Source organism: Chrysemys picta, chromosome 5, assembly GCF_011386835.1.
Source record: "Chrysemys picta bellii isolate R12L10 chromosome 5, ASM1138683v2, whole genome shotgun sequence".
Classification (NCBI taxonomy): Eukaryota; Metazoa; Chordata; order Testudines; family Emydidae; genus Chrysemys; species Chrysemys picta.
This window is the reverse complement of record NC_088795.1, coordinates 120,199,992-120,213,264: the sequence shown is the minus strand read 5'-3', so window position 1 is coordinate 120,213,264 and position 13,273 is coordinate 120,199,992. Positions and strand designations below refer to the sequence as shown.

Here is a 13,273-nt window from a genome sequence, read left to right as displayed (position 1 = left end):
TATTCATATTTTTAATCCTATTGATGAAGTGCTCTTATTCCCAGAGAAGTTCATTGTGGTGTAAATAATTAATAATAAATGAATGATTGCCTTGAATCAGGATGCCTGGTAGGTAAATTAGAGCACACTTGTCCCATACAAGTCAAATTAAGCCCTAACAAAAGAACGCGTAATGCTGCAGATGGAGCAAACCAGAGATTTATTTGGCTCAATAACTTGTGAAGGCATGGTTAATGTAGAGAAACTAAAACATACATGTAAATCTGGTGTAAATGAGAGGAGAATGTAGCTTGGCACTAGGTGCTTGAGATGACAACTACTGTTCATTTATTTACATTTCAACATATATTCTACAAATAGTTCTTGTGCACACTGGATAAAACATTAAAAGGAACCACTTACAGGTTTGCAGTTGGTTGGTTTACCATTCATATCAGAGATTGGAGGGGTCAGATAGTCCCAGTCACGACCTTTGTTGTAGGTTATTAGAGTTGTAACTTTCCCATCAATTTTCTGATTGGCCAAAAAGACTCCTTTAACACCTCTGACCTGGAGCATAAAATTAAGAGGGGTAATGACCAGCCTGCAAACACTTCTTCAGCATAGATCATTCCTGGTTTAGAGGTTCCTTAGAAACTGAATATTCCAGATAATTATTTACTCTTAAAAAAGAATGGATATTAAAAAAACAACAACAACAGTTGGTGCTTTTGGTTTCTGAACATATTTTAAGACATTAAGGGCATGTCTATACTACAAACTTTTGCCAATGCAAGTTACGTTGGCATGAAGCTGCTGCAGTTACTATACTGCTTGTGCACATGCACACTTGGCTCCGTGAGTCGTCACTGTGCATATTCACCAGGAGTTGTTGTGTCAATGCACACTGCAGTGCACTATGGGTGAGCATCCCAATGTGCAACTCAGCACCATCCAGTGCACTCTCTTTTGGGAAGTTTTGGCAATCCATAGTGGGGCAGAACAAATCACGCAGCGGTGACTGGGAGCAAGGGGTCAACTTCCCAGCGTGCAATGTTCTCCATCCAACGATGTCATCTATCTCCCATAATTGTCATGCCTTTTTTAAAAATTTCACAAACCCGCACTGCTCTCCTCGCTGTCTGCCATCTCTGACAAAAGCACAGAGCCTGCACAGCTCTGTACTACTGTCATGAGCATTGCAAGCACAGGATGCATGATCCTCCAGTATTTGCAGAGCCACAAGAAGAACTGATTCAGCAAGAAGTGTGATGATTTTGTGGAGGACAGACTGCTGCAGGACATAGAGAGAACCAGTTCAAGTTTGCTGGTGGCATTCACAGGGCCGGCACTTCCACTAGGCGACCCTAGGCAGTTGCCTAGGGCGGCAGGAATTGGGGGGCAGCATTTTGCCATCCCCAGCAGCAATTCGGTGGCGGGGGTCCTTCCGCTGCGCGTCTTTGGGATGCTTTGGCGGCGGGTCCTTCACTCGCTCCGGGACCCGCTGCTGAAGCGCCCCGAAGACGCGGAGCGGAAGGACCCTGCCGCCGAATGCTCTGAGGAGGAGCGCTGCCACCTAGGGTGGAAAAAACCCTGGCGCCGCTCCTGGGCATTCACAGAGCTGCAGATGGTGTAGCCTCACTTCCCGGCCTGAGAAATGAGCACTGAATGATGGAATTGCATCGCAATGCAGTCTCGGGATGACAAGCAGTGCAAGGCCACACTCTTGGATTTGTATACCAAGCTTACCCCAGCCATTCAGTGCCAGAGACCAGAATCACACCTGCACTGACAGCACAGAAACAAGTGGCAATTGCACTGTGGAAGCTCGCAACACCAGATTCCTTACTGATCAGTGGAGTATCATTTTGGAGTTGTAAAATCCACTTGGGGGCCATTTTCATGCAAATGTGCAGGGCTATTAATCATCTCCTGGTATGCGGGATTGAGACTCTTAGCAATGTGCAGGACATAGTAGAGGGATTTGCAGCTACGGGATTCCTGAAATGTGATGGGGGCAACAGATGGCACTCATATCCCCATTTTGGCACAAGACCACCTTGCCACAGAGTACATTAACAGAAAAGGCTACTTTTCTTTGGTTATGCAAGCATTTGTGGATCACTGGGGATGCGTCACTGACCTCAGCATTGGCTGGTCAGGGAAGGTACACGACACGCATATCTTTAAGAACACAGGACTGTTCAGAAAGCTACAAGAAGGGACCTTCTTTCCTGACCAGCAGATTACCACTGATGATGTGGAAATGCCAACAGTAATCCTGGGGGACTGAGCCTACCCCTTGCTCCCTTGGCTCATGAAGCCATACACTGGTCACCTCAACACCATCAAGAAAAAGATTCAATTACAAATTCAGAAGGTGCATAAAAGCAGTTGAATGTGCTGTTGGTAGATTGAAGGGATGCTGACGTTGTCTACTCACTAGATTGGACCTGAGTGAAAAAAACATCCCAATGGCTATAGCCACCTGTTTTGTCCTGCATAATATTTGTGAAGCAAGGGGAGGGGGGAAGAGTTGCTGTGGGGGTTGAGCGCAGAGATGGAGCAGCTGTCTGCTGAGTTTGAACAGCCACTACCAAAGACTATTAGAAGAGCTCAACACAGAGCTGTACAGCTCAAGAAGGCTTTGAAAGGGCACTTGGACAGTGAGCCACAGTAAAGCACTGTGGTATACTGTGCTCTACCTGGTTCTGCTATTTTGGGGCCTGTTAGGAATTGTGTTGTGCTTGGTGTACATTTATGAATATAACCCTATCAATGCATCTTTTAATTTTGTGGTGCTTGCTGTACATTTATTATTATTACACTGTGTTTGTCACTGATCCTGTGAAATGTGTCACACTGTACACCAAAAAGTAAGTGGGTGCTTTCAGTACTGCTAAGCATTCTGCACGATATATTGGGAACTAATAAAGATGAATTATTTTCCAGACAATAAAACGTTATTGAATAACCAAAACACTCCAAAAAAATTCTGTGCAAGTTAAATAGCAAATACATTACAAATGTAATAAATGTATGGATCTTAAGAAGGGGAAAGAACATTCATGTCCATTTCAGCTACACATACAGCAACCATGGTTCTCACAGGTCAGTGCATGTGAAGCTGTGGTTGTCCTTAATGTCCCCCTGTGTGGAGTGGATGGGGTATGATGCAGCCGCTGATGCTTCATGGACTGTTGAGAAGGGTGCTAGGGAGGCACTATAATGGAGTTCTCCATGGACTGTGAAGGGAGGCGAGCCCATGATTGTTGAACCTGTAGGTCTACAATAGTCTGCAGCATCTGTGTTTGCTGCTGCATAAGCCCCATTATGTCCTGGTGCATCTCCCTCTCCTTTTCCTGCTGGGACTCCTGGGCCATTCTCCAAAGCATTTGGAGTGTGGGAGTGGGTGCAGCTCTGGGAGGGAGTTTGAGTGTGGGAAGAGGCTCAAGGCTGGGGCAGGGGGTTGGGGTGTGGGCTCTGGGAAGGAGTCTGTGGAAGGGAGTTTCAACCTGGGGCAGGGGGTTGGGCATGGGAGAGGGTGTGCAGGCTCTGGGTGGCGCTTACCTCAGGAACAGCAACATGTCCCCTCTCTGGCTCCTAGGCGCAGGGGCAGCCAGGTGACTCCGCACACTGCCCTTACCTGCAGGTCAAAGGGAACTGCAGAGCCGGCGCTCGGGGAGGAGGGGAGGCAGCAGATGGAGCCTCCCTGGCTGCCCCCTGTGCCTACAGGCCACAGGGACATGTTGCTGCTTCCAAAAGCTGTGCGGAGCCGGGCCAGGCAGGTGCTTGAGCCCTGCTGCACCACCAACCGGACTTTTAGCGGCCCGGTCAGTGCTGCTGACCGGAGCTGCCAGGATCCCTTTTTGACCAGGCATTCTGGTCAAAAACAGGACATCTGGCAACCCTAGTCAACGTAGGTAATACAGTGTCTACACCAGTGTTGCACTGGCCTCAGTACATCACCCATTGCTCAACACTGATTGGAGAGGTGGCATTACTGTGTCATCATAATGGGACGCTTACGTTGGGAGGAAATAAATTTAAGTGTAGACACATGCACAACTAGGTTGACACACAGTGGCTTATGTTGACTTAACATTTTAGTGTAGACTAGGCCTTAGTTTCTGTAGAACATTCTGTAGTACTTAGAACATTGAGAAACCTAATGCAATATCTACAATTACATTTGTGCTTTCTTACTGCATATGGCTATTGCAATTTCTGACCATATTTCTTTAGTTCTTAAAATATGAACCACTCTAAAACGCTTAGGCAAGTATGTAACTTTATATGAATACTGCCACTGAAGTCTATGAAACTACTTGTATGAATGAAGTTCATTAATGTAGTAGAAGGTACAGCAATCCTTTAGATTGAGGCACCAATTTTCATTTATCACTTAGAGAAAGGTTCAAAAGAATTTTTGTAGATCGTCAATTTTAGGGCCTGATCATCCAAAAACTTACTAGAGGACATACTGGTTACTACCATTAGAAGTCCCAATGACATTTTCAGTAGTTAGTTAAAATGATTCCTTAGTTTTGCTGTACAATATTTTTTATTGCTTCTATTTATTTTTGTTTCACTACTCCAGGTGCCAGATCCCCTGTTGGTATAAAACAGTGATGCTCCATTGAGCAGAGGACCTGGCACCAGGTTATCTGTTATTATTTTCTTGTTATATTTATTTTGGTTTTGAGATATTTTTCTTGCACAACTTTTTTGTAGGGTTCTAGTTTGGGACTTCAGCATCACTTTTAAAAAGCACCTGGATTTTTTTTTTTTAAATCGCTTTTGTAATTAAGACGTGAGAAGTTACTTGGCCTACTCACCATACTAAACGCTACACTTAGTAGTAAGATTTTGTGGTATGGACCCTTATATTGTGAACTCCTCATGGCAGGGACTTGTCAGTACCATTATCTGTACAGTACGTAGGCACATTGTCAGCATTCAAATAATAAACGACATCACTGCATTGATCACGAGTCACAGCTTCAAACCTTTTGCTTCATTCTGCTTCCAGGCTGCCCTAACTGAGGTTCAACGACTAAAATGAATTATATTCAAGTGTTTTTTTTCTAATTAATACAAATCAATAGAAAATATACTTTGAAAAAATCCATGTAATTCTCTCCTCTACTGGTTATTTTAAAGGTCATTCTCCAGTGATTGCCCTCCCCCACCCTTAGAATGATGAGATATATAAGAACAACTCAACATCCATTTATAAACACTCTGGGCTTAAATGAGCACTGAGTTACACCAGTTTTATTCCAGTGTAACTTCAGAGCAATGGCCAGTCTTCATTTTTCCCATGGTTACTTTCTCCATTCTGTCCTTCTATCCTTTCTAATATTGTTATAGCTATTACAGAGGCAAATAAAAACAATAGAAGCCCCTAAAGATAACATAGCTGCTTTATTTTAGCCTGTTCAATGTAACAGCTATGCTAAAAATACTAATATCATTTGCACAATAACAGCAGAATGCACTGCTATTATGAATGATAAAGTAACCATTCTTAAATTTACAGCAATAAAAAACCCAGCAAAGACAGTGTATAACTTAAAATATGAACGGAAGAATAATATAATTAAAGACTGAACGCCAGCCAAATGAATACAGCTATGCTATTTTACTCCAGCTCGCGGCCGGCCCTAGACATTTGTTTAGTTTAGTTATTATGCACTCCATCCTTCAATAGGAAGTGAGGGTGATTTAGTACTATAATTAAAGACGATGGGGCAAGCTATGAATAGAGCTATGCTCATTTAATTTGTTTGGTTTTATATTTATCTTTTGTTCTTTTAAAATGTCTATGAAAACTTTTCCAATAAAAATTCATATTAAAAGAAAAAGAAAGAAAGAGATCAATGTGCAGCAAACTACTGCGGCTCTTTTGGGTAATGCTGATTGTTAATCTGGCTCCTGAACCACTGATTTCTGACATAATCCCACAATCAGGAAAGAAGGCCACACTGGTTAAAAACCCAAGTTGATTTAGCAGGGAAGCAAAGGCAGTTGTGAAAAAAACAAAAACAAAAAAAATGTATATAACAAACCAAAGAAAGGGGAAGGTGATAGTAATGAATATAAATCAGAAATTAGGAATTGCATAAAATTGCTAGGGGAAGCCAAGGGACACAAGGAGAAATCTATGGCCAGCAGAATTAAGGACAATAAGGAGTTTTTAAATGTATTAGGAACAAAACAAACCCCAACTATGGTATTGGTAGAAATGGTAGAATTATCAGTAATAATTCAGAAAAGGCAGAAGTGTTCAATAAATATTTCTGTTCTGTATTTGGAAGGAAAAAAGATGATATGGTCTCATCATGTGGTGTTGATAACCCTCCACTAGTATTTCAGGAGGATGTAAAACAGCAGCTACTAAAATCAGACATTTTTAAATCAGCAGGTCTGGATAACTTACATTCAAGAGTTTTAAAAGAGCTCGCTAATGAGCTTGTTGGACTATTAATGTTGATTTTTCAGTAAGTCTTGCAGTACCGGAGAAGTTCCGGAAGACTGGAAGAAAGCTAATGTTGTGCCAATTTTTAAAACGGGTAAATGGGATGACACAGGTCATTATAGGTCTGTTAGCCTGACACTGATCCCAGGTGAGATAATGGAGGGGCTGATAAGAGATTTGATTAATAAAGAATTAAAGAAGGATATTGTAATTAATGCAACAACATGGATTTATGGAAAATAAAGCCTCTCAAACTAACCTAATACTTTTTTTTTAGGAGATTACAAGTTTGGTTGATAATGGTAATGTGTTGACATAATATACTTAGATTTCTATAAGGCATTTGACTGCACGATATTTTGATTAACAAACTAGAATGATATAAAATAAAATGATATGCAATGTAACTGTAAACATGGAATCATCATAGAGTGGGTGGGTTTCCAGTAGGGTCGGCAGGAATCAGTTCTTGGCCCTATGCTATTTAACAATTTTATCAATGATCTGGAAGAAAACATAAAAACATTACTGATAAAGTTTGCAGCCGACACAAAAATTGGGAGAGTGGTAAATAATAAAGATGAGAGATTACTGATTCACAGTGATTTGGATCACTGGGCAGAAGCAAACAATATGTATATTAATACAGCTAAATGTAAATGTATACATCTAGGAAAAAGGAAAGTATGCCATGGGGGAATTCTATCCTGGGAAGCAGCAACTCTAAAAAAGACATGAGGGTTGTAGTGAATAATCAGCTGAATAGATGCTCCCAGTCTGACACTGTGACCAAAAAGAGCTAATGCCATCCCGGGATGCATGAACAACGGAATCTTGGAGGAGTAGAGAGGTTATTTTTCCTGTATATTTGGCACTGCCACTGCTGCTGGAATACTGCATCCAGTTCTTGTGTCCACTACTCAAGAAGAATGTTGATAAATTGGAGAGGTTCAGAGAAGAGCCACGAGCATAATTAAAGGATTAGAAAACATGCCTTACAGGAGTAAACTCAAAGAGCTCAATCTATTTAGCTTAACAAAGAGAAAATTAAGGGGTGACTTGATTACATTCCCATGTGGGGAACAAATATTTAATAATGAGCATTTCAATCAGGCAGATAAAAGTATAACACGATCCAATGGCTGGAAGCTGAAGCTAGACAGACTGGAAATAAAGTGTACATTTTAAAGTGAGAATAATTAGATTCTTGAACAATTTATCAAGGGTCGGGATTCTTCGTCACTGACAATTTTTAAATCAAGCTCGGATGTTTCTCTAAAAGATCTGCTCTAGGACTTATTTTGGGGAAGTTCGATGGCCTGTGGTATATAGGAGATCAGACCAGATAATCATAATGATCCCTTCTGGTATCTATTCTCTCAGATCCTGCTCAGAGGAATCACATAGCCCAGAATCTAATGGAAGTACAACTGGACCAGAATGTTACTTTTTGGGGAGTAGGGTGTATGGAGGGACAGAGATGTGCTAAAGGAAGAAGAAGAGAAGCAAGGAGAGTTCCTGTGTGAGGCAAGAGAGACTTTTAAAACCGAGAGCTTGCTCTGTGATTTTGGGATCACATTCTTTGAAGTTTTCATTAAGAAGAAAAACACTTTGCCAGATTAAATGCCATTCCCTGAATTCAGGCCAAAATGTTCTCTCCCTCTCTTCAGCAGACATGTGGATGCTTAACATAATCTGAGGATTTATTACAGCTTTGTACTTGAATAAGTGTCATCAGCTCTCGGTATGATCAGGAATGGCTAGTTTTCACTGAGATTGTTATTCTGCATACTCTTTCATCTCTCTCAATCTGTAATAGTTAAGAGTATATTTTGCCCTCATTCCAAACTCCCTTTGATATTAACATTAATGAGAGCTCTGCCTGCAGACTTATGGGACAGCAGACCTGTTAGCATGGTATAGATTTGATACTAATTATTATTTTATTACTGATGATTTGCATGGTGATAGTGTATACAGGATTGATCCAAAGCCCACAGAGAGGAAAGATCACCCAGTGGTTAAGGTGCTAGCATGAGACTCTCTCTCTGTCTGAGTTCCACATCTGTAAAATAGGAATATTTGTCCTTCCTTTCCTAGCAGGGATGTTGTGAGGATACATACATAAAAAGATTGTGAAGTCCTCAGATAGTTTGGTGATGGGAGTCCAGGGCCGGCTCTACCATTTTTGCCGCCCTGTGGGAGTCATATAAAGCCTGATTTTCAAGAGCTCAGTGCCTAGCAGCTCCCACAGAGGCACCTAAATAAATGACCATGTTTTCAAAAGAGTGCAGGCATCTAAATGAAGCAGCACATTTTCAACAGCACTCAGCAGCCAACAGCCCCTATTGTTCGGCAGTCATTTTCTTCTTATGACTAGACAGTATGATACATACTAACTACCATAGATCTGTTCTGTAGTAACTATTGCAGAACTTTCCGGTGCCATTTTACTATGAAGGGGGAGCATACAGAGGGCCCCTCAGCATTTACAACATATAGTGTGTGTAGTGACCACATAACGGACAATTGTGCAAATATTACAAACACTCAACTGAAATCAATGGGGCTAAGTCACATGATTGAGGAATAAATGTATGAGTAAGGCCTGCAGTTTGGGGTATTAAATAAGCAATTACTAGCACAATATGAGTATGCTGTAAATTAAGTGTCCACTTCTGTGACCTTTATTCATGAGTACTTCCACTCACTTCATGAAACATGATATCAACATGCTTGTTTTGCAATGATCTCTATGCCAAGCTTGTGGCTGGTTCACTTTTACAGCACTTGGAACAGTATTTCAAGACCACGCTGACTTTGAATCACTGCTCACTGCTTCTTTCTTTCTTTTCAACATATATTTTAGAGGTTAGTCTCTGCGCACATATGCAACAAAAGCGGAAAAGATGTTCTGTACAAAAGAGATAAAGGATATAAAGGAAAATGAATGCAGAAGGTGAAAATCTCTAAAAGACTATAAAGCAGATGCACATGTAAAGGATGAAATGAGGCCAGTGGAAGACAAACTTGCAAATTTAATGCAGAATTATATGTTAGTTGAAAGAGAAATTCTTAATCCATTGAGGGTTGTCTGTGTTTGGAGTTGAAGATTTTTTCCCAAGACACTTCTATTGAGACACCCTGCAAGGTATCCCAAGTCAGAAAAAAACCCAAAACCAACAACCGTCCTGCAATCCCTAAACACAGTAGCAGCCTTATTTTTATTAACTACTTTGTACAGTGTAAATAAGTCAAAACAAAAGAACCCTTGTAAATATTACTTGCTCATCACATTCTAATAAAGAAAACAAACACTAATTGTATTTCACCATATCGCAGAAAAGATCTGCAAGTTTTAAACTTTCTACATGTAGGCAGAGAAATTTGTCCGTATGCAGTGCAGCTCTTCTCTGAAAATTGGCTACGTAAAAATGGCATTGTAAGGTTCCATGTTTACTGTCTCTCAATCATTCCTTATTAAATATGCTCCGTTATAAGTAATTTTTAAAGCCAGCTCTACAAACTAAATCTGGAATTTGCAAATAATCTAGGATCTCTTCTTTTTGTGCATCACCAATAATAGAGGTTCCACAGGACAGATATTGCCCTCAGTGACACTTCTGCAACTCCCTAAACCTCAGTGGGCTTGCACAGGTGAAACTGAATGGACTTTAGCAAACAATACTCAAGACTAGTAGTCCTAAGCCTTTTCTATACTGGCAGTTCCTTAGTAATAACGGAACAGCAGAGTGGTTGTGACCCCTTAACACCTCTTTGTGACCTCCGATTGAGAACCCATGCTCTAGAAGATGCCAGAGGAGAAGAGAACCCAGCTTCTTTCCTCTTAGCTGTGCTGGCTCTGCCTAGCTAACAGGAGCAAAAAGCAGCAAAAACATATTTTGTCATTAAAATCAGCATATGGGACTCTGATTACACAAGAGGAAGAAGGTGGCCTTTTTCCATACTCTCTGTTCCTCGCAGAACCCCCCCTACAGTAATCAATGCTTGAAATGGGAGGGTGGGAATTATGTCACACCTCCTTGTCTTACTGCAGTCTGTTGAAAGAGAGGGAGTTATATAAAGGTGGAGGAGATTAGAAAATTTGGAGCATGCCATCATTTCCCCCCTCCAATTACAATACTAGAGAGATTCATTTAACTCCTTCCTAACCATACCTGCCAGGCTAAGGAGTATTGTGAATCCTTTGCAAAGAAGTCTGGTGCATTTAGTAAGAATATTTTTTAAAGCTGCAGAGGAAGCAGACTATTAAATTCAAGTGTTATCATCATCATCTTTCTGAACAAGAGAACTGATGGCAATTTTTTCCTAAACTTCTATTTTTCCTTTTTTTCTTTAGCCAATTGCTGCAGGTTTAAAATACAGAGTTGAGTATTTGCAAGGATGGCTCCTCTCACAGCAGCGCCTCTAGGGAAAAAATGCCTACAGAAAGCAAGAGGATTTGTGGTCTGACTCAATCTAATGTTGTTGGCTCTTCATTTGTCTAGGTCAACATGTAAAGACCCAGTACTAGGCTCATACAACTGCTATTTTCTGAGACCCTATTGGCTAAAAGGCTTCCTGGTTAAAAAAAAAAAAAAGTATGTAAGCAAAACTCAATGAATGGGCTTACACAGTATCTGATAATTACATTCATTGGCTTCTCAGACAAAGCAGCTAGCATCTGAAATGCCGACAAATTGTAAAACAAATGTAAGGCAAAAAGAGTATTGTTGTATTGCCTAGAAGCTAAATTTGGTTACATAAGGCAGTTTCATAGCTGTTTATATTCCTCTTTTCACAATAAACTAGTGCTAACTGAATCTTACTGCTTGACTCTTCAGTACTTGAAATAACACCAGACCCCATATTTTAAGAAAGTGAAAAATACTAAACTTGTTCCTGCACATCCTTGGACTTAAGAAACTGTGTATTTATAAAACAACCAACATTTTAGGAGGAAGAGGAGAGAGAGGGAGAATTAGAGTAATACAGTACTCCCTTCTCATTACTCTAGAAAACTGGGGAGAATGTTATCACTATCAAATTAACTACATTCATAATTAGAGTTGCTGATAACATAAAGTAGGAAAGACAATGGAAGAGACAGAAGGCAACAAAGTTCTAATATTTGCACAGCACCCTACCTCCAGAATATCTATCAGGACATTCTCTTCTGGCTGCTTAGTGCTCCTGACATTCTCTAGTAAAATGGAGTAGTATACACCCTGTGGGTCAGATTGGTACAGGTTGTACGTGTCTGTCTGGTACCATTCTTGAACAGCCACAAATACTTGGTTTTCATCTGTACTGATAATCTGTAAATCCTGCAGAAAAAGAAATAAAATACAAGATTAATCATAATGGGCAATTAGAAAAAAGATACTATCTTGCCTACCTGACAGAAAACAAACTGGTCATGAGAGTCAAGTGCCAGAGAAAAGAGATACACCTTAAAGATCCCCGACTATGAGCTCTCTCAGCCTAGGTACTAGGAAAGCTACTATATCCTATCTGAGTAAAGATTATGGGATATAGAATTTTCACCTAGAATTTGGAATCCAAACCACTTATTAATGCAGGAGGAGGTGCTGTTGTTTCTTGTTGGAAATGGGCTAGAGTTCTTAAACCAATGACTAATCAACAGGTTTCTGCACCACAAAACCTCCACCAATACGCACATTTGCAGCAGAGATGCCTAAGACTGAGGGGACACAGAATGTGAATTACTCTCACAAGACAGACAAAAGTCCATGAAATCTCCTTAAGATCTAAAATAGGATGAGAGGCAACCACCAGTTAGGACAGAGATATATTACAAAGGGACCTAGAGAATAAGAAACAAACTCTTTGTGGCAGAGACCATGTCTTTCTATGTGTTTGCAGAGCACTGAGCGCAGCAGGGCCACTGAGTGTTATTGTAATATAAATATTAAATAATAACAACAACATTCTGCATTCATTCCTCAATAATTTCATGCTTGGCTTATTGCAATAGCCTCTTTGCTGGACTCCTTGTTTCCTCTCTCCATTCTCTGCAGGGAAAAATGCAGGCTAATACATCTTGGGGAAAATAGTCCAATACACAACTATTCAATCAGAGGAAGAAATCAGGAAATAGCAATGCTGAAATAGACAGTAATAGCGGACAGAAAATTGGACCTGTGTTTGCAATAGGATATGGCAGCAAAAAGGCCAATGCAATTTTGGGCTGCATACATAGAAGCATCATATCAAGGGAGAGAGATTATTACCCCTTTCTATGAACTTGGTTGCAATAACACCGGGCATATTGTATTCAGTTCTGGTCACCTTATTAATGGAGAAATACTGACAAACTAGAAGGAATTCAGAGAAGCGCTTCCAAAAATAGATAGGTGGCAGGAGGGAATGATCTGAGTAAATATGTAACAAACACCTTTATTACATTTCTATTTCTTTACACAGAAGTAACAAGAGTTGACTAGGTGCAGAAGAAGAGGTGACTATATATAGGAATGGTTACACTGCACAGCAAGCACCTCTTTGGAAGGTATATATAATGAAAAGCTACACAAAAACATTTTTGTATATAATGTCTCATTGAATCAAATTCATCACTCCAGGTTATTTTTAAAATGTCATTGATACATCTGCCAAAACAAATGAACCTGTGGGAAAGGTCTCTGTTGTAGATAAAATCTCCCACATGTGGTTGATCTCAAGGCCATTCTCCAAAGCCCTGCAATTAAAACTTTGTATTGAATCAGAAGTAGATTTTTATTTTTTGTTAGCATCCCATTAATGGAACTCTACTGTCTTAAATTGCCAGCA

At 40.4% G+C, this 13,273-nt stretch overlaps 1 protein-coding gene across 4 annotated transcripts in view; it reads right to left on the bottom strand.

Annotated features, from left to right (window-relative positions):
• Positions 1-13,273, bottom strand: part of SORCS2 (sortilin related VPS10 domain containing receptor 2) — an 803,333-nt gene that overhangs the window by 86,357 nt on the left and 703,703 nt on the right. For all 4 annotated transcript variants that reach the window (XM_042855503.2, XM_042855502.2, XM_065597099.1 and 1 more), the window contains 2 exons: positions 11,608-11,787; positions 403-549 (listed from right to left, as the gene is read on the bottom strand). In XM_042855503.2, the coding sequence (XP_042711437.2) occupies positions 403-549; positions 11,608-11,787 (327 nt within the window). The remainder of the gene's footprint in view (positions 1-402; positions 550-11,607; positions 11,788-13,273) is intronic.